Raw genomic sequence first — 23,573 nt, forward strand, 5'->3', positions numbered from 1 at the left:
GTCACACCGTGTGACGAACAATCGATCTTTGAGTTAGTTTTTATCTCCGTCTTGTTTCTACAGTTTCCGCATTTGTCCACCAGGTGGTAGTGTTGTACTGTTGTTGTACTGATTAGGCCGCGGAGGGGGGGACCGGGAGAAACGGCTCCGAACCACGGCCACTAATCACGCACTACATTCCACGCCATCACGTGCAGCGCTGTCAGTATCACTACGCACAGACTGATCTGTTCAGGGCAAAAACTAAAAATCTCCATGTTGTTGAGATGACGTCATTTAAAGTTGATATGATCGAACGTGTAACGTCAAAAATAGGCGACTTCCTGTTGCGTTGTTCCATAACGCTCCGCCATAACGCCTTTTTTGCCGCACTGTTGTTGTACTGTTCCTAGAAAAAAAAATGAAAAAACATATATATAAAAAAACCACTAAAGCCAAAATGGTGGGCTTCCTGTTTGGTCTAGCATATCTATCCAAGAGACTTATTTGTTTGTTATGATATACATGTCGTTAAGGCCAATCGTTATGGCCAATCGTGGTGTCGGGGCTGCCCTTTAGGGGCGCTAGTCAGTTATTTTGCAACGCCCATTGGCAAAATAACTTAATAATTCCTTAAAACCATATGAATATTTTCAGGGGGAGGGGGGCTGTTGATACACAAATGTAGTTTGAGGGAGGTTGAACCTCGAACACTGAAGTTACAGCAATTTCGTGTGTCACAGCGAGTTGATGAACTTTGACCCCACGCCAGTATTATGGCGTTTGACGAAAAGTCACAGTAATCTTATGCCTTCATTATCAATGTGTTGAGACCATAGACTGTATATGGTCTCACAGCGGCCGCCATGATGGAGTCCTGTCGTGTTGTTGTAGTTTCCGGTTTGTCCACTTGAGGGCACCAACACACCGAGTGTTTGATTTCATTTCCGGTTCCGTCAACGAATCACGTGTCTTTCAATGTTTATAAATATGAAGCTGTTGGATCTAAACTGTGGAAATGAACCGTCACGAATCATCTCCAGTTTACTGAGGCTCCGTTTACCGAGAATCACTCTGCGTCATCTCACGTCTGTCTATCGTTTATCTTTTATTTTGAAATCACTTATCGGAAGTGTTTTCTTTTCTGCAGTATATCTAACTTGACACCAGTTGTGCAGTTCCTCACTGTCGCCGCTAGAGGGCAGAAATAACCACCGTCACATTTACACTCATGTCTGAACAGTTTAGTTGTAGTGACGCACTGTGACCACCAGAGGGCAGTCTTCTGGTTAAGTCACAAATAATAGCATACATCTAGTTCCGGTAAGCACTTTCCAAATAAAACAACTGTTCGTCTGAATAGCACATTAACGATTATAAACGAATAAATGAAGTGACTAAAAAATACTTCACTCAAGTTGAAAATACTCATGTATACTTTTTAAAGGTTGGTGAACTGGACTAGTTGCTTTAATTAGTAGATTTTAAAGAATCTAATGACAATAGATTAAAGTTTAATAATAATTAGCTTTTGTGTCGTTTATGTAGAGAAATGTATCATCAGGGGATTTGTGTTGTCTTCTATAGAACTCCCAGTAAAGATTATACTAAATACCAGTCACGAATTATCTTCAGTTTACTGATGCTCCGTTCACCGTGAGTCACTCTGCGTCATCTCACGTCCGTCTGTCGTTAATGTTTTATTCTGAAATCACTTACCGGACGTATTTTCCTGAAGTATATCTAACTTGACACCAGTCATGCAGTTCCTCACTGTCGCCGCTAGATGGCAGAAATACCCACCGTCACACTGGTGAACGGTTCAGTTGTAGTGACGCGCTGGGTCCACCAGAGGGCAGTTGATCAAGTTAAAATAGTAGCATACAACTAATTCCGGTAACGTCTTTCAAAATAAAGCTGTTGTCCTGAATAGCACAAGCCAGCAATAAACGTATTACTTTAAAACGACTAAAAAATACTTTACTCAAGTTGAAAATACTCGTATATCATGTTTGACCAGTAGGTTGTCAACGAGCGCACAGGAGCAGGAATAAATGCTGAAACACCTTGTTCTTCTTCTTCTTCTACATAAAGCTCGTCGAAATCAAAATGTTTAAAGCGACACTTCCCCGCCGCGCCAGTAGTGGGCGGTGGCGCACCTTTGGAGGGATAGGCGTGCTCGATATAATAGAGTTGCAGCCCGGTGTTGTGTTTACATCATCATCGTCTTCATCATCTTCATCTTCAGAGTCTGACGAGAGAGAGCTTCAGATTCAATTCACCAATAATCACCAGGAACCAGCTCCTCTGCACCGACAGGTGAGCTCCTCTTCACTCTTCTTCTCTGCTCACTGACGTGTTACAGACATTTAGCAGCGAGCAGTGTTCAGTCACGTTTCACTCATTTAATCGTTTTCCTCCATAGTTATTTACTCTGTTCTGCCTCGTAGGTTTTATTTATTGTGGTTGTGCAACATTTGTGTTAATTAGATTTTAGTCTGTTCTCTGCTCCAGAACCACTCTCTCCATTTAATGATGGAGTCAGAGAAGAGACAAATTTATATTCTTTATATGTTAATATACTTCTAAACCAAAAATTCCAATTAAAATACTTTTAAATATATGTCGGTTGTGGACTTATATGGTTTTTCTTCTCGTGCCTTTGTGTGTATTTGAATCTACTTTGTGTTTGATCTGAATAATAGTAGTATAGTAGATTCAATTTTATTTATACAACGCTAAATTATAATATACATTATCTCAAGGCTCTTTACATAGAAGGTGAAGACCTTAAAAAAGTCTAGAGAAACCGACAGTTCCCACAACGAGCAGCACTTTGTCAACTGTGGAGAGAAAAACTCTGCATTTACTGGAATAAACCTGCAGATCCAGATTCACTGTGGACGACTTCTGCATCGACCGGTTGGTGAGCAGAGAAAAATAATAAAGAGAGGAGAGAGAAGAGGGAGAGAAGAGAGAGAGACCAGATGTGGAGCCCATTAGTCTGAGCCCATCAAGAATTCCTTTATTAAATGAGTGTTTGCAGATTATTTGCATTGACGCATCGTCCTGCTGCTTTGTGATGTTTCCAGGCTGAAGAAGCAGCAGCAGACATGTTCTACACCTGTGGTCCCAACGAGGCTATGGTGGTGTCAGGTAAAAAGACGACCTGTAAACATGACCACGTCCGTTTATCAAAAGCAACACTTTGCCATATCGAGTATATAGATGTCATTTCCATCCATTCGATGGTTTGTACAAAGTGGACAAAATCTACCTAATATACAATTATTTAAACGATTATTTTTTCAAAATACCAGTTAAACAATTACTATCTATGGTATTTGAGTAACTTTAATAAATTCTGATGTGAGGAAACTCTCTGACTCGAGGCTCCTCTCGATCTCTCCCAGGTTTCTGTCGTTCTCCTCCACTGATGATTGCTGGAGGCCGAGTGTTCGTCTTCCCGTGTATTCAGCAGATACAGAGGTGGGTTAACTGCTGCTCCTCCTACATTACTTACTTTTCCCTTCCCTTTGTTTGTCTGTGTTGTAACCGGCCTTCGTCCTTAACCTGCTCAGCCCTGCGCTCAGTGCTGGAAACTCAACATGACAAACACAAAGCAGAGATGGCTACACTTTAAACCATTAGAGCAATTTATAATCCATCAATAAATATGTTTTATATATCTTTACCCTGCCTATCTCCAGGATTTCCCTGAACACTCTGACTCTGAATGTGAAGAGCGATAAAGTCTACACTCGCCACGGAGTGCCCATCTCCGTCACAGGGATAGCCCAGGTCAGTGAGCATCAGAGAAAGATGGACGTCACACCTCCACTTCCTCCCACTGTCCAGAAATGAAGCCAAAATATTGAGGATTTGAACGGTGCCATCTCACGTCGATGACATCATCAGGAGCCAGAGACTGTCCAGTAGTGATTGAGTCAGTCTCAGCTGTCAATCATTACATTTCACCAAATATTTTTTGCAACTTCCATAAAATGACATGAACTATCTTTGAGGAAAATGTATTTGATGTGAACTTTGACTTTTTAGTTTGATCCACATGACTTGGCTTTGACTTCAACATGACTTGGCTTTACATACAAGAAGACATCAGTGTTGTGCTGTGTGCTTGATTGTAAACGAGTTGCTGTTTCCTGCAGATGAAGATCCAGGGTCAGAATAAACAGATGCTGGCTGCAGCCTGCCAGATGTTCATGGGGAAGTCAGAGCCGGAGATTGCTCATATCGCCTTGGAGACGCTGGAGGGGCACCAGCGCGCCATCATCGCCCACCTGACTGTCGAGGTGACTCGGTTTGTGGAAGTAATAATTAATTAAATGTAATGATTTCCAGCAGCGTGCGACTGGTTGTTGGGACAAAGATTGCCCGACTCCCACATCACACTAAACATCTTCCCCTTACAGGAGATCTACAAGGACCGGAAGAAGTTCTCCGAGCAGGTTTTCAAGGTGGCGTCCTCAGACCTGGTCAACATGGGCATCAGCGTGGTCAGCTACACGCTCAAAGATGTTCACGACGACCAGGTACTGCCTCGCACTCATCCACAATAACCGCATCACAAACTCTAATGCCTAGCCGTATGTGATGCACTGCAAGATTTCAATGTCGGCCATGAATGAACATGTGTGATTTTCTTTCTCCTCTGGGATGCAGGATTACCTGCATTCCCTGGGAAAAGGTCGCACAGCCCAGGTGCAGAAAGACGCTCGCATCGGAGAGGCCCAGAACAAGAGAGATGCTGTAATCAGGGTGAGATATTCTGTTATTCCTCCACGGTGCAGTTTCTCATTGCAAGAAAAACCTCTTTTCACCAGGTAGCGAGTATATTGTCTTCTTTATTTTGAGGATGCGACCGAGGCCGTCTTTGAGATCATCTTGCTTGTAGAGGACTTTAAAGAATCAGACACTTTTCACTTGACTCCTTTACATTGCTAGTAGAGGAGTTTTGCTTTTGGTTTATTCCGTCATGTTCAATGTCACAAACGTCCCGGATGAGGAGGCGCTCTCTCATCTCGCTGTCTTGCCTTTGTGTCTTCTGCCGAGTCATGTGACCTGGGATTGAGCGATGACTATATACGTTCACATTGCAGAAAAAAAAGCCAGATTTTAGCAGGTGTTGGTGGTTTTTTTTAACCAGTGGAAAAGGGGCTTCATATTCAAGAGTTATTCCCACTGATCATGTTTTTTTACTTGTTCATTATTGTTTCGTCGTCTCTGTGTGTCTGTGTCTCTGCAGGAAGCCCACGCGATGCAGGAGAAAGTCTCTGCTCAGTACAAGAACGAGATCGACATGGCAAAGTCCCAGAGGGACTATGAGCTGAAGAAAGCAGCCTATGACATTGAGGTCAACACTAAGAAGGCTGAGTCGGAGATGGCCTATCAGCTGCAGGTACACAAGAGTAAATAACATCTGGATAATGTCATGAATGAACTCTTTAAGGTAATGTCTGGGTTTTTATGTATCCTACATTGTCAGGTGCATTCATCAGCATCTTGCAGTTTTTTAATTGTTGACTCTCGACAAGAATTTTAACTGACTACATCATCCTCTGCTTATCTTTAACATATTCGTCCTTTGCCAGGTTGCAAAGACGAAGCAGCGTATCGAGGAGGAGAAGATGCAGGTGCAGGTTGTCGAGAGGACGCAGCAGATCATGCTGCAGGAGCAGGAGATCTCCCGCAGGGAGAAGGAGCTGGAGGCCAAGGTGAAGAAACCTGCAGAGGCTGAGCGGTACCGTCTGGAGAAACTCGCTGAAGCTCAGCGGTGAGTTTCACGTTCATTCTCGGTTTACTTTTTTCTCTGTTGTAAGAAGCATGACAAGAATTATTATAATTATTACATGGGGCTGTTTGAGACTGGATCTGTGTTTCTCTGACTCTGCGTTTCTTTCTCTCTGTCCAGTCTTAAGTTGATCATGGAGGCAGAAGCTGAAGCAGAATCCATCAGGGTGAGTCACAGAACCTCAACTCAGCTGGTCGTTCATTTTATTTTAAAAGCTTAAGATGGAAATTACATTGAGAATTTTATATATTCAGTATTGATCTTATCAGATGGATGTGGCCTCTTGACAAACTTTGTGTTTTCTAGTAAAATGAAGCCCATCCTCTTGTCTCCTTCAGATTAAAGGTGAGGCTGAGGCGTTTGCAGTGGAGGCCAAAGGTCGTGCAGAGGCGGAGCAGATGTCAAAGAAGGCAGAGGCCTTCCAGCAGTACAAGGATGGAGCCATGGTGGACATGCTGCTGGAGAAACTGCCTCTGGTGAGAGACGAGTTCTTTTACAGCCCACGACAACTTCATGGATCCGCCTCCTGATCTAGATCTGCACCAAATTGTACTGAGTTCTTTCTCCGTTCTTCATGTTTCCTCTGCACATGAGTTTTAACATTTTCGTTGTCTTCCACCAGATGGCAGAGGAGATCAGCAAGCCTCTGTGTGAGGCCAACAAAGTTATCATGGTGTCCAGTGGAGGAGGCGAAGTGGGCGCAGCCAAACTGACGGGAGAGGTGTTGGACATCATGACCCGCCTCCCTGAGACGGTGGAGAAACTGACCGGAATCAGCATCTCCCTGGTAACGCTCTCCTGCACCTAAACCGAATGATAGTCAAAGGTTTGGCCACTAGACACAAAATAACTCAAACGAACACACAAGCCCAACATATCATCGCTGCTGAAGTTTATTTAGATTAAGTGTTAAAAAACTGTTGTTTACAACATTCTAATTCCATTCAGTTGTTTAGTCCCTGGTGGTGGTTGATCCAAAATTTAGGCTGATTTTAAACTTTAATGAAGTCTTTATTTCCCTCTGATCGCTCCTTCGTGCAGGCGACCTCTCGTACAGGGTGAAGAGAATCATCTCCTGCTGTCGTTTATCGTCTGCCTGGACTCTTTGCACGAGTCTGCTAACATGGCCTCCTTCCTCCGCCCTAACAACTCTCACATAATATGTCCCTTCCTCCGCCAACATCTTCTTTTGATGTTTCTGTGTCGTGAAAAAGACAAACTCTTTCACTTTCTTAATTTTCCTTTGTGTCACTGATTGTAAGCTTTGATTTGGGAGAAAGAATTGTGCTCCTCTGGCTACAGTTACAGTTCTTGTTTCAAAATATTTGTTCTTATATGATCCATGTGTCCACTGAGTACATCCTCTACAGACTCTGGGTTTTAAAACTAAAACACTTCCTGCGCGTTATATCACAAAATTCAGAGTTGTTAATTGATTTTCATTGACATAATCAGATGTGAAAACTGAAATAAGCAACAAATGTAACGGAAGTCTCTGTGTATCCTGTATTTCTTCTTCTCTTAATGTCACTGTGTGTGTGTGTGTGTGTGTGTGTGTGTGTGTGTGTGTGTGTGTGTGTGTGTGTGGCGCGCCCCCTGCTCCACTGTAATGTACCTGTAATGTCTTCTCTATAACTGCCTGTCTGCGCTGCCTTGCTGCCAAACCTTAAGTGCATCTTAACATGACAGTTTAATGCAAATGGTCCAAAACCTTCATTTACCAATCTACAAACGTTACACAGTCGAATACAAAACCGCCCCCTGTAGTTTCAGTACGTCACGCGTTTCAATCAGAATTGATATTTACTACATGAAGGAGTTAAGGATTTGTCAATCCTGAAGTATTTTAGTTATTATTTTATTTAGCTTTATTTCAAACTTTAAAACACTGTTCATCAGTATGAAAATAAATGACAAAATACTGAATAATGTAGAAATATAATCCACAGAATTATTAAAACACATAAATTTATAAAAACAACATCAGTACTTAGTGTTATCTCAGATGGTTGCAGATTGAACATAATCAGTGTTATGATACCATCTATAAATCTGTGTGGCTTTATCATGTACATGTTAACTGTTGTTTTATATTTTATGTGTTTTTCGCCGTCTACGATGTTGGGTGATTTCTTCTCGTCTTATCCTGCTGAACCAGTGTTAACTTTCATTGGTTTTTGGAAAATATTTATTGTAAGGTCCCTTTGATTACGTTATACCAGTATAATACAGTATCTGGTATTAAATACCATAATTCTCTAAGATTTTAAATAAAAATATTGACAAATGTGATGCGTGTTCACAATCCTAATAATACTGTATTAACTGGATGTATTCTTAAGCAAAGTGGTGCTTTTTGTTTTATAGAAGCCAGTTATGTAGCAGCTCTTGTACAAGTATGGCTTATGGAAAACAAAGTTTAAAGTAATCTGCTGTCGTAGCAATAGGAATACCACAGTGTACTAAAATGAGGATATATGTATGATTATTGTTTTTTAATGAAAGTCTGATGTGAGGAGATGATAGATTTGATCAGAAGCGATAAACTAGTGGTGAGAAAAGGAGAAAAATTTGAATTTTGTTTGTCGGCCTCTTACATCGTATATTGGCAGCTTCTTATCTTAGAGTCGATGTATCTGTCACACAGAAGGATGATGCTCGTGAAGGTTTATCTCTGAACTGCTCAAACTATTTATAAAACTATAAACTTTATATCATAACTCTCACTCTATCGCCCTCTACCTCACCACAACCCTTGGGGCTGGGTATTAAATCATGTTTCACGTGGGCCCCCTATCTTATTTATTTCCTAATTTAACGTGTCAACAGACACACAAACAGTTGAGGAATTTATCCAAGAAAACATGTTTACGTTTCTTTAGTGTCATTTGTTGGAAAGAATTTGTATTGCACGTTTAGTTTTTTCGTGGCTGTTTGACGGCAGTAAATTCAACCAAAAACGGTTGTTTCTTTCTCCTCTGCATAACCCCCAGCCCTAAACGCCTCACTGTGTGCTTGTGCACTGCTGGATACGGTACAGCCAAATAATTAAAGCAGCTTTCTAAAAAGGTAAATTCTATTTATTGGAAGATGAACACTGCTGTTATCACACAGCCACAGATACCTGTCACACTAACTGTAATCTTGAGAATGCATGTGCTTCACTTTGTGCTACTTCACGGTCGCCTCAGGTAGGAAATGTAATCTTTGTGCTTCTGTATTGAAGTGACTTGAAGTGTTCTACTGACACGACACTGTGTATGAACATAGATGTACTTATACAGTATATATTTGATATTTGATGCAGTATTAATGTAGCAGTGTTACCATTAACAATTCAACTAACAGCACTGTTTCATCATAAATGTATTTAAGATAGTTTAATCACTTTAGTGGTTTTCTGTGTTATTTCAACTCCTGGAAAATACCACTCTGTTGAATTTAAATTATTCTGGGTGTGTTTTAGCGAAATGTTTTTCCAGGATCTTGTACACGTTATAAATGTCATTAAATTGCAAAAAAAGGAAACCACAAATGTTCTTTTTTCTCTTTCTGAAAACAGAGTAATTAATTCCTGTCGTCTATTTATTACTTTGCTCATATCTTATCTTCTGGTTTTTGGTTTTTCTGATTTGTGCATGTTGTTGCTGCTGTATTTTTGTTCCTTTTCTATTTTGCATCATTGTGTAAGTTGTGTTTCTGTTGAATTGTAACTGGTTAATGTTATTTATGGTGACTGCATGAAGACCAGCGCTCACATGCACGATGAGGTCCTAATAAACAAACATTTGTTTTCATTGATCCGACACAAATTGTAGATTTTTATTTCTGTTTGCACCGAACTAGGAATAACTCGTTTTTTTTCTCCAGGGATTCAAACGTGCAACCTCAACACTGGCTCTGTTTCTGTGACAGATACACGAGCACTGCAGAAATTATAAGTTTTGAAAGGTGTGTGGGACTAGTGTCATCATTTGGAAAATTGTGTTGTGCTAACGATTATGACATTTATTAGATCAGCATTCACAAAGCATCTGATATATTGATGTATTCACACTGACAAGGTAATTATTGCACCGGAAGACACTGTGTGGAGGTTGGCAGCTGTGTCAAGTTAGCGTGGGATAGTTCAACAGATACAGGAAGTAAGATTGTTCTCTTTCACAAGTGAGACAAACCTGAGTTTTCATGTGACACAGCTCTATATTTATTGATTTAATTTGAACATTACCTTGTTTCCACCTAAATGTGGTCGTGTGGCCTCTTGTCACATTGCATCCTGCCGATTGATATTTCTCTTATATTTACTTTTCTTGCTTTGCTGTCAAAGCACTTTGTAAACTCTTTATATAAACCTTTTTAAAAACACAAAGTTCATTATTATTATCATAGTGGTGACTAGATAATGAGTGTATTTTCATTTATGGGTGAAATATCCCATAGAGGTCCCGTGTGTAAGATTTAGGTGAAACACAAGTCAAGTTCATGTGGATCCCGGCTCACAGGGACATCGAGGGCGATGAAATGGCAGATTTCTCTTCAATCTCTAAAACAGGAGAGTTATGGAGGTAGCTCTCAGTGAGGCCGAAGCTAAAGCAGTAATTAGGAGCAACATCACGACTGACTGGCAAAAACAAACGGATAAGGGAAGTAATGGACACCATCTGTCACCATTACTGCCTATATTTATCTTTATTTGATTATATATTTTTTATATCTCTAGTCTTCTTTTTTAAGTTTTTCTGTGTCACTGTTTTCACTTTTTTTTTTTTTAAATACACCTAAATCTGCTGCACCATAATTTTTACAGGCTATGTTAGTCTAATGCACAACTTTGTATAGCGTCAGTTATTCATCTTCAAATCTGTATTTATATTTGGCTTCAGTACTCTGCCTCTGATACTTTCAATCACCTTATACTTTAAATATTTGTATTGTCAATATCTCCATTAGCATTTCATTGGGATAAATAAAGTATCTATCTATCTATCGGTATCAAATACAGCAAAAAGTGGGAGGAATGAAAACAATAGGATAAATCACCAGAGACCAAACAGTCATATCAAGATTAAGTTTAGGACACTAAAAAACAAAACAACGCATTTAATAGGGAAACATGAAACTCCAAAAGTGTTTTGTGGACTCAAACCCTTCACCCACTAATAGTGGTGAGTAGATAACAAGTGAATTCTAATTGTTCTCGGTGAACTTTCCCTTTAAAGCCGAATTGCCTGTTAACTGCGGTGGTTTTATTTTTGAAAGGTGGGACCGGAAACGCGGCGGCTTGACTATGTGCGACTTGACGCTGACGACGAGCCGGAGGGAAAAAAAGCGAAGAAGAAAAAAGAGGCAGATCTGAGGTTTGAGGATTTCAACAAAGTTTCATCCGTCGGGACGCGCGGAGGCTGCGGGGGGTCGACGGGACCCCGATCTCACCGGTAATTATCCCCGGAGCCGTTAACGAACCGTGAAACAAGTGTTATTTCCACTGGCTCGCGCAGCACCGGCCGCCGGAAGTCTGCACCGAGCTGCGTCTCCCTCACTCCTGCGTTTTTTCTGTCTTCTGTTTTTTTTTTTTTTTTTTTTTTTAAATTTGAGACTTTTTCAGTTTTCCCTGTTCTCGCAGTGAGATGAGCACCGAGTGAAGGATGGAGGCGTAGGGAGCGAGCGTGTCCGTGTTTACTCACCCGCTTCCCCGCACCGACACACGGGCCTGCGTGTAGCTGCAGCGAACAAAAGGAGAACATTCATGGAGGCGAGTTAGCTGCTAGCGCCCCTCGTCCTGCTAGCAGCTAACGCTAGCGTCGACCATCCGACCGTAGTTCGTGTTTGTTTACGCAGCCGCTAACGTTAGCTCGCGGCTAGCTGTGCCACAGCTCTGCAGGCAGCTTGTGACCCGCGTTAACAAACGTCTCTCGGGTCACTGGAAGTTAACACGGCTCTGAGGACCAGCCCTCAGATCTGCTGCCGAGCTGCCACATACCTGCAGTGTTTCTGCCTTTTAGAGGCTTCCCCGACATTTACAGGTGGTGCAGCTGCAGCGGGGAGACGAGGCTCGTGGGAAACAACACATCCACATGTATTATTACACTCTGCCAATGTTATGCACGAGATATAAGCGATATACCGTCACCTTAGTTTATCTGTGTCAACAGTTCATGTCTGAAGTTTGTCTTTCATGGGCCTGTTCTTCCCCAGAGTGTCAGTTGGTCAGTTACACTCAATGTCAGCTCATCTTTACTGACATGTAATCACATGCATGCTTCTCGTGGCTCTGCATGTAAACAGACTTCACATGCAAACACAAAGTCAGGTCTCATAGCTCATTTTACTGTTGCAGCAGGAGCAGAGTGTGTTGACAATAAAGTGCAAACGCATGCCGACATCAAACGATGAAACTATGACACTTCCTCCTTTGTGCTGCAGAGGACGTGTTGCCTGTGTTTCAGGAAACAGGTTTTGTTATCAGGGTGAAAAGCTGTTTTCAGACGCGAACGAAGGAAAATGTTTTGAAAAATTGGGTCTGGACATTTCCCGGAGTGTCTTCCCCACATGAAGAGGCAGCAGGAGATTGTGCAGGTAGACGTGTTCACATCAACAGGAAAATCCCCAGAACATTCAGGCGAGGGGTGGAGCTAACAGGACATGACATGAATCCTGCTGAGGAAATCACATGGTTTTGTTGACAGCAGATTGACAGCAGCGACGGCCCTTATCGCCCAAAGCTTTGGAATCTCGTTGCCTTTTCTTAGTCAGCTCCTCTTTCCCATCGTAACATTCTTCCAATTTTGCGTCAGTCACACGAAATGTTAAAACACTCCAACTCGCTTCGCTGTGAATTTCTTGCATATTTTCCTGCTGTATTCTCACATGTGCTCACTCGGACATCTTCCAGACATTTTATGAAGGGAGCTGGCACGAAAAGTTCCTGAAAAGATCAGGAGCAACTGTTTCAGGAAAATATCCAGACTTCAGTTCACGTCTGAACGAAGCTTTAAACAGCGGGTGTTGTTTTCAATGAACCATAGGCACTCTTAGAAAGGATGTTATTAGAAGTCAGCCATGTTACCTCACCAGGCAACTTTCTGACACGTTAACATTGACTCGTTATCCAAAATTAGACTCACTGACATATCGCTGATAAAGCAACCACTCTGAGATTGTGATATTCGTTTAGAGCAACACATGCTGTCGAAGAGACTATTGAGCAAGTGCATGGACTTTGTCATAAAACATTACAAAAAGCCTCCAAGACTGATGATCATTAGTGTTTCAACTCTGGCATCCATCCTTTCTGGGATTGAACATCTTCGCCTGATTCCTTTTACATCCTCTTCTCTGTGAATCTGATCAAACTAAGAAAGACAAACACAGCAGCATAAATCTGAAAAGCATTTCAGGCACCTTGAACTGTCAAAGGCTTCCAACTCCACACGTGACGTGTTCAGAGGAGAGGATACAAGGAAAGGAAACAAACGAAGATGATGGTTCATACAAGGTCATAGTGAGGAGGAGGAGGAGGAGGACGGGTGTTTTCTAAGTGTCTTGCTTTTTACTTACAGAAATAATGGACGATTCTCATTTCAACTCATCATACTTTTGGTCTCCTGTCCCAACTGTACAAGGACAGGTAGAGACAACCTTATTGTTGCAATTGTCTTGAAATACACATTGTGTAGTGGTTTGTGCTATGGGAAAAAGATGCTTTAAAGATTACATGACACCAGACAGTGATTTGACCCTGAACTTGTTTTAAATGACACCACTCACTTAGCTGGTCAAGTTAACCTCACATTAAAGTTATTTGAGTTCTGTGAAGGTTCATGTGATCACTCCTGTCCCTCTCCTCTCTTCAACCTCTCTTTGTTTCTCTTGTTTTCATTCACCTTTTGCATCTCACCATGGCTTCGTTCTCTCCTCTCTCACTCTCCCACTGCCTTCCTCTCCTCCTCGTCTTCTCCCTAACCCACTGCCATCCTTCGCTCTCCTCATCCTGCTTTGGGACACCTCCCCTTATCCTCCCTATTCTTCTTCCATCCCTTCGTCTTTCACCATCACACTATTCTCTCCACATCATCTTTTATCTTCTCTTTTTCATCTTACGTTTTTTGTCTCTCTTCCAATTCTTTCACTCTCTCTCTTTTTCTCCATGTAAACCATCCGTCACTTTTCCTCTGCCTGTCTTCCCACATATCTTGTCTTTTTTTGTCCTTTTCTCTTTGTCCTTTGCAACTTCTATCTTCATCATTCACCTTCCGACTCCATTAATTATCATTATACTACTTTTATACTATACTATAATACTTTTCCTCTTCCTCACCTCTTCACAACCCCTCGTTCCTCATCCCTCTTTCTTCATCCATTCTCATTTTCTTGTTATCGCTTACTCTGTGGTCCCATATCTCTTCTTAACCCCACCATTACCCTGTTGTTACACCAAAATTGAACCCTTACCCATCCTTCACTCCTTCACTCCTTTCCTCATTATTCCTTCACTCTTCCTCTCTTCCTTCCGCTTTCCACCATCCCACCCCTCCACTCATCCTTGTTTAGATTGAGAACGCCATGTTCCTGAACAAGGCAAAGGAGCAGCTAGGCCTGGAGAAGGCCAATACAGCCTCCTTCTCTCACTCCTCTGCGTCTTCCACCTCCTCCCCCCACTACCCTATGGCTGTGCTCGCCATCCCCGGCTCAGTGGACGCAGGGGCCGGTGTTCGACTGGTCCCGAAACAGGAAGGAAGTGGGGGCAGCGCAGGAGGAAATGGCGGAGGCAGTGGCAGCGCACCATTATTTGCAATCGGGGGGCACCTGCACCAATCGCAAACCTCCCAGAACGTCACCGTTGTGCCCTCCACGGGCATCATGACTGCAGGTTAGTGGGCTGCTGTGTCCCACCTTTTTCTTTCCTGAATCATGACATCCCCCACTCCATTCACCAGCTCCCTGTAGTCTTATGATATGTGTTGGTGAGATGGGTGCATGAGCGTCAGGAAAACTAAGATTCAACGACAGCTGCCACGAATCTGGATCTGAACATTTTCTTTAGATCCAGTAAAGTCTCTTTCTATTCAGTGTCATTATTCACAGGTTTTAATAATTTTAAAGGAGACATATGGAGACATCTGCACATATTCAGGTTGATCATTTTAGTTGGTGTTATTACTGTAAAAGCTTAACATGCACTAATGTTCAGAATAAACATCACTTTCCTCAAACTGTCCATTGCTGCAGCTCCTCTTTTCAGCCTCTGTCTCAATCACTTGGTTTTAGCTCCTGTCTCTTTAAGGCCCCCCTCCTGATAAAGCCCAGTCTGCTGTGATTGGTCAGTGTTTGGACCTTAAGCTTTTTAAATTTGAAGAACTTTTACATACATAAAAATCTATGTAACACACAAGAGGAAAAAAACACTGAAAAAAGATGTCTCCTTTAAGATACAAGTTAAGAACCTGAACGTTGGTCTGAATAATTTTAATCCAAATAGTCTGTTGTAAAAGGAATAATAGTCTCACATGCCTAGAGAATAAATAAAAAATCTTTTCCTCTTAGCGGGGTTAGTGATCACCACCTCTCAAGGCACACTGGTCCCCACTTCCTCCACGCAGTCCTTTGTAGCAGGACCCCACACTGCCACCACCATGATAGTGTCTGCAGTGCACCCCTCAAACACAGGTACAGTCACCATCACTTCAGTCATTTCCACATGTATCCGTCATGTGCAATCATGCACATGCTCATGTCTATCTCTTATCCTGAGGCAGGAACAAGTCATGCAAGTGATGCGTGTTGGATTTTTCCATCTCTAATAGTCACCCTCTCTGTCTCCGCCCTACGTTTTCTCTTTCATTTCTTTTGACTTTTCTCTTGTTTCCAGACAAGAAGCAGGACCTTGCCATCCCTCCTGCTGTCTTAATGCCGACGCCATCAAAGCGAGGCAGGAAGAGCAAACAGGTGATGAGCAGAGTGGCGGGAGTAGGTGGGGTCCTCCCTCCAGGAAGCGATACATTAATACTTGCACATCTAGCTGCTGGTGGACAGGTGCCTATCATATATACATACTTACATGTATATTATATATATAGTTACAGCACGATTTTCTTTCCTTCTCAGCAAAACTAATATGTTGACATTGTGTTGTAGCACCACACTGCTGATCCATACGACCTGTCAAATGATGAGGATGATCATACTAGCAAGGATGGCCCCAAATCCTACAGGTAGTCGATTAGTTTAGATTATTTTGATTAGAGAAAACGTTCAGAACATGTCTGTCAATACAGATGCTATAATCATGGGAATGTACAGGATTTGTACATTAAATCTCTAAAGATTTTCTTCTCTCTGTCTTTCTCCCTCACTCACCAAGGTGTCGGATGTGTGCAGTGACGTTCTTCAGCAAGTCCGACATGCAGATCCACGCCAAGTCCCACACCGAGGCCAAGCCCCACAAGTGCCCCCACTGCTCCAAGTCGTTTGCCAACTCCAGCTACCTGTCCCAGCACATCCGCATCCACAGCGGGGCCAAGCCCTACTCCTGTACCTACTGCCAGAAAACATTCAGGCAGCTCAGTCACCTACAGCAGCACACACGGTACTGAGCTGAGTGGGTCGTGTGTGTCTGTGGAGGGGGTTGCGGGGAGTTACATTCTTGTGCATGTGTGTTTCTGTTGTGTGTGGGTCTGTGTGTGGTGATGAATGAAGGGAGGAAGGGATGGTAAGTTAGATATTTATTGGGAGTGTGTTGACAGTGTAAACCCCTTTTTGCACAATCTAGCCATCGCCTTTTAGAGTGCGACACTCATATTAAACCAAAGATTGTTATTTTGTGTATTCATCCATTTCTTTTCTTGTAACTGAGATATTACCAGAATCATTGAAATATGAGCTAAAATTCTCTTGAGTGCGGTGATGGATGCTCTGGTGGTTGGTTGAGGTTGTCATCTTACAGAACCAGTTGCCACTGAAATATACCTGAATTTCTCCGGTGGCTGATGTTACGTTTCTCATCCTGCCCGTGTTACCATCATAAGCTTGGCTTGGCTTGGTATTGCATGCATGTTGTCTTGGTTACTCTTTGGATCCACCTCTATCTTTGGTTTGAATCACCTTCTGCAGATCTTTCACTGTCATAGGTGTCACTTATTATTTTAAAACGTCACCTTTTCAATAAAATTTACAACAAGCTAAAATCAAATCGGAGCACAGATTATGTTAAGCTTATTAACAGATAGTGGAAATTAAAACAACACTATGCAACTTTTTTAGGTTAAAACAGCTTTAAAATTAGTTTAATGTTTAATGGTTTACTGACCTGGAATAGGGAGAATGTTTCCCCTCTCATTCCCACTCCTCACCCTGAACGTCTTTGGTAAGCAGGTACGATCTCCTGTGAGAAGTGTGGAACTGACTGATAACCTATTTTCAGACATGAACTCCTGACAATGTCCAGACGATTTTGTCCAGACATTTTCTGGACTTTGTCTTTCACATATGAAGGACACAGCAGGAGATTATCCGGGTCAGACTGGGAACATTCAGGCAAGCGGTGCAGCAAGCGGCAGGCAGGATGTATGAATTCTGCTCGTTTACAGCACATCCACACCAGTGTCGGGCCTTATCATTAAAAACTCTCGAATCTCGTAGTCTTTCCCTCTTGACATCTTATTCGGCATCTTCTACGTGTTTGGCTCCTCTTCTTTTTTTTCTTCAATTTTGCGTCTGTCGGAAACCTCATCAACACACCCACTCACTCCCGATGAATTCTCTGGACAATAACTCACAGACTCGGATATTCTCCGGAGTTTTTTGCTCTGACTTGCACATTTGCATTCCTACATACATGCCCTCTGGATAATTTCACTACAATATCCAGAGTTCTGTGCACGTCTGAAAGCAGCTTTAGTCACAGTTTCAATTCTCAGAATCAGGTGCAGCAAGTTGAAGAGTAAATGTATATCCATTAAAAAGTCGTAGAAAACATTAAAAACCAGTGATTATCTCCAATATTCAGCCAGGAAAATTTTAAAAATATGAAAAAGTCTAAACAGAGTTTGGTGGATTTGTTACAGCGGAGCTCTTCTGGTTCAGAAAGCCGGGGATCATGGGTAATATCCTGCTTTCAGTGAGTGGGACGACGCAGTCAGAGCTCCACTTAACACTTTTTTCTCCATATGAAAACCAGTTCATCGCTCGGACACGAAGCCCAACAGAATTAATCACCACGTGTGGCTGCAGAGGGCGCTGCTGCTCAGTAAACGTTACATATTGTTGCTTTAAACCAGCGCACCTTATTGTCTGCCTTTTTTCTACACCAAGTAACCCTGCATGTTTTCAACACCTGCATGATCCCATCTGCAAAAGGGACAAAGCTGCTTATCAGAGAATGGTTTTACATGCGTGTGACAATGAAAGCAGCTTTCTCCTGTTCATGTCGTCAGATAAATGTTTTAATTTTATGTTTGACCTTGTCATTCGCCTTCTCTATGTTTTCATTTACCTTATTGCCATGCACTGGCTTTTCTTTGGGGTTTCAGGCCGTTTCATTCGTTTTTAACAGGGAGATTTGCTCCTTTGGTCGCCCACATGGCCAGATATTCACATATATTATACATAATACACACCCATGAGAGAGAGAGAGAGAGAGAGAGAGAGAGAGAGAGAGAGAGAGAGAGAGAGAGAGAGAGAGAGAGAGAGAGAGAGAGAGAGAGAGAGAGAGAGAGACTGTGCTTGCTGTATGTTTTTGTTCTGTGTTTTCACAACTCAGACGCAGCACAAAGAGCACACTGTCGTACTTAACAATCTATGATCAACGCGTGTGATCGCAGATCCTGTTAAACGCATGATTTGGTTCAGTTCATCATGAATTTTGGTCATGCTGTAGCTTAAAAATCTCTCGCTGTTTCTCTCTCTGTTTCTCTCTCTCCATCCCCCTCAACCCTCCGGTCCTGGTGTTAGAAACCACACTGAGTCCAAGCCCCACAAGTGTCCCCACTGCTCCAAGTCGTTTGCCAACTCCAGCTACCTGTCCCAGCACATCCGCATCCACACTGGGGCCAAGCCCTACTCCTGCTCCTACTGCCAGAAAACATTCAGGCAGCTCAGTCACCTACAGCAGCACACACGGTACTGGTCTGGGCTGGGCTGGGTGGATTCGAACGTCTGAATGTGTGTTTATGTCTGCATGTATGGGAGCAGGTGTGTAGAGAGTTACAGTGTGCACTGAGTTTATAGCATCTTTAAAATGTGTAAGACATGATGATTTGCCATGTTGTACCGGGGGTAAAGTGAAACTATAGTTTTAATCCTAATAAAACGAGAATAAAAAAAGTTTTTATTGAAGTGAAATTAAATGAAAGAGAAACTAAAACATGAGAAAATACCAAGCTTTGGTCGTAATGCTTGTGCATGCATGTCAACTGTGATTTGTGATGATGGGAATCAATGATGCCGTGGGACACTGATGTACACTATGTTGGTTTGGATAAGAGGAAACATACTAATTACTCACAATATTGAATTAATTTTCTTTATGCCACCAGTTAAGAGTGATAGTGTGATAAACTAACATCTGTTTTTGTAGGATTCACACCGGTGACCGGCCGTACAAGTGTAACCATCCTGGCTGTGAAAAAGCTTTCACCCAGTTGTCCAACCTACAGGTAAATAAATTCGCAGCTGATGAAATGTTCTCTCATTTGATTTCCTCTTATCCCTTTTTGTCTTTCTTAACTGAACCCCCCCCTGTATGTTTCCTCCCTTCAGTCTCACCGTCGGCAGCACAACAAAGACAAGCCGTTCAAGTGCCACAACTGTAACCGTGGTTACACAGATGCTGCCAGCCTGGAGGTGCACCTGTCCACACACACTGTCAAACATGCCAAGCTCTTCTCCTGCGGCCTCTGTAACCGATCCTATACCTCGGTAAGCTCTCACATTAAGGTTTTACAGACGAGACAGACTCCGGTCTAACTTTGTCCATGTTCAGACCTGATATTAACATCCGTCCTGAGAGATCCAATCACAAGTGGACAGCGTTATGTCCCTCTGTTCACACCTGGCATTAAAATGCATCCTGAATGTATCCAAATGTGGCCTGAGTGATCAGATTGCAAGATGTATTCTGGAGGCATTTGGGTGCGTTCAGACCTGAACTTGTGATGGAATCACTCAGGATGTTAATGTCAGGTCTGAACAGGGTCTTTGACAGAGACGTAGAAGAGAAACCACTGAACTTTGATGTACCCTTCATCTATCTTCTATTTCTCTCTCCTTTACTACAGGAGACGTATCTAATGAAACACATGAGGAAGCACAACCCCGACCCACTAACAGTGGCAGCAACAGTAGCTGCTCAGCAGGCCCAGGGCCTTACGCCAGGCGGAGGAGGGGGCAGGGGCCGAGGCCGTGGCCGAGGGAGAGGAGGCGGTGCAGGCAGAGTGAGCCAGCTCCAAAGCCAGAACAACCCAAATATTAGCAACCAGAACCCTAACGCAGGACCCCCAGGCAGCTACCAGCAACCCACGGAAGCTGTGGTTCAGTGCCCGTTTGACCTGCATCAATACAAGACAGTGGCAGCCGGTGAGATCCAGTACAAACCGGTCTCGGTGGCAGACCTGCCGGTGGTCCACAAAGACCTTTGCCTCACTGTCTCCACATCAGCCATACAGGTGGAGCACATGAACTCATAGGCTGCATCTTCCCACTCTGAGGAAATACTTAATGTGTCTGCAGTGTAAAAACAAAAGCTCCAAATGAACAACTAATTTGACTGTATTCAATATTGTAGCTTTTTTTAAATGAGGAAAAAAATGGCTAATATGGTGGAAGTTGTTAACTAGATCATCTGGTTTATTGATACTTGTATAAGGAACCAGTGGAATCCATTTTGTTTCACTTCCCTGTGGCTTCGAGTGACAATATTTTTAAAGGAGTTACTCGCTTATGGTCAAAAATTCAAAATTTCTAATCCCGTTCACTCAATGCCATTTTTTCCTTCATTTTAAGAAGCTTTAATGTTGAGTAGAGGATTAAATTACTTGGTCAACCACAGATATTTTACTATATGTTTCACGATTCCTGAGCCAACATGGTGCAAAGTTTCTCTCAATAGAAATGCTGGTCGAGGAAAGAGATATAAGAGGTTTATTCTTCAGCCTGGAGCAACGTTCCTCCAGTTTGTGAAGACTCCCGAATCCTCATCTGATATTTTAAGTCTTTTGATGATTATTGAGGTGGAAATTAAATCCAGACCTGAAGCATCTTTATTCTAATTTTAACTTAAATCAACTTGCTCTTTAAAATGCACTTAAAATCTTAAACCAGCAGTCCTGCTCTGAGAATCTTGCTGAAAGCGGCTCACCGGTGTCACATCTCTTTTTGATTGCATTGTTTGCAATAGGCATCATTGGAGGATTGAGGTGTAAAATATCTGTAAAAAGAAAAATTACATTGTTCTCTGCACATTTACAGTCCAGAGAATGGTGTGTTTTTTTTTAACACATTCAGATCACATTAATCTGAACATTCTCCAGTATTTAGTTCAAGCCAAAACAAGGGACGGAAAGAAGAAGGAAGTCTTGAAAAAAGAAATTCTGAAATGCAACTGAAACAGCGACGCAGTGCTACTGAAAGATAAGGGCAGACTAGAAAAATCTGAATGATCCTGTCAAAGTGAAGCTGGATCAGATGAGCGGAAACAAGGCCTTAGAAGGGCTGAAGAGCAGCAGGAAGAAAAGGACGTGGTGTGTTCTGGAATCGGTTTAAAGCCTGAGGCTGAATCTCAGCGTTCATTTCACAAATCATGATGTCCTTATTTACACCCACCTCCCCTCAGACATTGAGGAGCTGAGGAGCCATTTCCCAAAGTATTGAACGACGGAGACGGAGCGGTTGGAGAATGCACTAAATGTGAGGAATCTGCAGCAGAGCAAGATGTAAACACGAGAGGGAGCGAGTGGGTCGCTGGGGCGGGAGGGGTCATAAAGAAAGCACTTAGTGAAGCTCGTACTTCGCGCCTATGTTTGTCATCATTGTACTTTTTTTAATATATCATGTATGTATTTTTCTACCAACAGAGGAACGTATGAACAAGAGAGAGAAAGCCACGTGAGTGCATGAATGTGAAGGGAACAGGGAAAAGTCTGTACAGAGTGTTTTTGTTCCTTTTTTTTCTTACTATTCAGAGGAAGACAGTTAACTAACCTCCAGTGAGTAGAGACTGCCCAACTCGACATTGTTGGGGAAATAATGATTGTGTGATAAAAATGGCTGACAGGTACTGTTATCAATCTTTTTTTAAAGACCTTTTCATACATATTATTACTACTTTCATTATAACTGTATTGCAAATATTATCCACATTATTATCAAACTGAGGCATTATTGTATTTCAGTATGCTGTACATAAAATAGATAGAAAAGACTTTTTCATCTGTAAAAGGGAAGTGTGTCCTGTGTAATGCATATACAGAAACTAAAGGAACTCATATTAACAAGTACCAAATCATTGGCCGTGTCCCAGGTCACCTTAACACTGACGAAGTGTAACTGCTACGCTCAACAAAGTCTGCAAAGAATGATAAAGAAAAGTCTGAGGTGTTTGGGAAATTTCCAAAACGTTTGTTAAATTATGGCAATTTGTTTTTCGTCCCTTCTGTAACATGTGACTAAAAAAACATTTGCTGCACTTTCAATCACACTCATCCATTAAACTTTTCTAGACTTCAACCGAACCTCAAAAATTACAGAGCAGTTGGCAGAGATGGAGTTGGGGTTAAGATAATCCTTTAAATTTGCCAGAAGGGGGTTCTCACAAAATTGTCGTTGCTGTGGTCCCGCTGGGAATTTCTCCATGAACACTTTAACTTTGTTAATCTTAATTCTTAAAAAATGGCAGTCCTATTTTGAAACCACATTTAATTTCACTCTATCCAGATTATCATTTGGACCTGCACCAAATTGCAAACACTGTTAACATCATAATCCTGCTAACGACGAAACAAATGCAGACAAAAACATGACCTCCTTGGTGGAGGTAACAAGGCTGTGACATTGTTGACCTGGGACACTGCCGCCATGTTTTTGTGCTCTACCCAATCACAATGTTCTAACGGCCTCTACACAGGGCTGATGTCTTCATATATATTCCTCCCTGTACTTCATTGTGTCTTTTTATGAAAAATAACCCATTCTCAATATTCATGTTAATGTTATTACTGATTTTCCTGATAATAATACAGTAATTAACTGCCCTCTTATGCTACACTCTGGCATACTGTATGCACAGTTACACCTCTTGCTCATCTGAACAGACTGTTTCTTCCCTTAAGGAGAATAAAGTTTAAAAAAACAGTTTATGAAGAAATTACTCTATTGTCTTGTCTCTGTTTGTTTTGTTAACTCTCCGTCTGTATGGCCCTGACAAGTATGTATGATTACTATTTATTTTTTACTTGTTTGATAAATTCTGAGGCTCAAGTTGTGTCTGCATTTTGTTGAGCTGGAATTGCGAACCTTCTGTTATTGTGTTACTAATCAATTTGACAAAAACCTGGAATGATTTACAGACGAAGGATTCTCTAGGGAAGACAAAATAATCAGACAGTGAGTAAACAGTTCACAACTGATACGCAGTTAAAATATTGCAATTAATGGTATTAATATTGTGTTGGGAAGAAAAAAGTTATTCACACAATAGCTCAAAATACCAATCAGGTTTGTCAATGACGGAGAATATATATACTGCAATTCATCTGCAGTTCTTCAGTGTATATTGAAAAAATGTAAT

At 42.0% G+C, this 23,573-nt stretch overlaps 2 protein-coding genes across 8 annotated transcripts; both read left to right on the plus strand.

Annotated features, from left to right (window-relative positions):
- The first annotated feature begins 2,150 nt into the window (after positions 1-2,150).
- flot1a (flotillin 1a) lies at positions 2,151-9,597 on the plus strand. 3 transcript variants are annotated; one of them, XM_035150888.2, is made up of 13 exons: positions 2,151-2,298; positions 3,072-3,135; positions 3,393-3,468; positions 3,690-3,780; positions 4,149-4,292; positions 4,413-4,532; positions 4,663-4,758; positions 5,246-5,398; positions 5,592-5,773; positions 5,912-5,957; positions 6,130-6,267; positions 6,414-6,617; positions 6,833-9,597. In XM_035150888.2, exons 2-12 carry the CDS (start codon positions 3,093-3,095, stop codon positions 6,597-6,599), a joined length of 1,275 nt encoding a protein of 424 aa, XP_035006779.1. In that variant the 5' UTR covers positions 2,151-2,298; positions 3,072-3,092; the 3' UTR covers positions 6,600-6,617; positions 6,833-9,597. The 3 variants fall into 3 exon arrangements, with proteins under 3 accessions (XP_035006779.1, XP_035006778.1, XP_035006780.1); XM_035150887.2 differs by having other exon boundaries at positions 6,414-6,578; XM_035150889.2 differs by lacking the exons at positions 2,151-2,298; positions 3,072-3,135 and having other exon boundaries at positions 3,415-3,468; positions 3,690-3,925; positions 6,414-9,597.
- A 12-nt stretch (positions 9,598-9,609) lies between these two features.
- znf384a (zinc finger protein 384 a) lies at positions 9,610-23,153 on the plus strand. 5 transcript variants are annotated; one of them, XM_035150881.2, is made up of 12 exons: positions 9,610-9,742; positions 11,054-11,229; positions 13,354-13,421; positions 14,345-14,663; positions 15,338-15,460; positions 15,663-15,826; positions 15,929-16,005; positions 16,155-16,379; positions 18,743-18,910; positions 19,368-19,446; positions 19,550-19,708; positions 20,068-23,153. In XM_035150881.2, the coding sequence occupies exons 3-12, from the start codon at positions 13,359-13,361 to the stop codon at positions 20,473-20,475; spliced, it is 1,785 nt and encodes a 594-aa protein (XP_035006772.1). In that variant the 5' UTR covers positions 9,610-9,742; positions 11,054-11,229; positions 13,354-13,358; the 3' UTR covers positions 20,476-23,153. The 5 variants fall into 5 exon arrangements, with proteins under 5 accessions (XP_035006772.1, XP_035006776.1, XP_035006773.1 ...); XM_035150885.2 differs by lacking the exon at positions 13,354-13,421; XM_035150882.2 differs by lacking the exons at positions 9,610-9,742; positions 11,054-11,229 and adding an exon at positions 11,366-11,546.
- Positions 23,154-23,573: the final 420 nt, after the last annotated feature.

The sequence above is a fragment of the Hippoglossus stenolepis genome, chromosome 17, assembly GCF_022539355.2.
Source record: "Hippoglossus stenolepis isolate QCI-W04-F060 chromosome 17, HSTE1.2, whole genome shotgun sequence".
NCBI classification, from domain to species: domain Eukaryota; kingdom Metazoa; phylum Chordata; class Actinopteri; order Pleuronectiformes; family Pleuronectidae; genus Hippoglossus; species Hippoglossus stenolepis.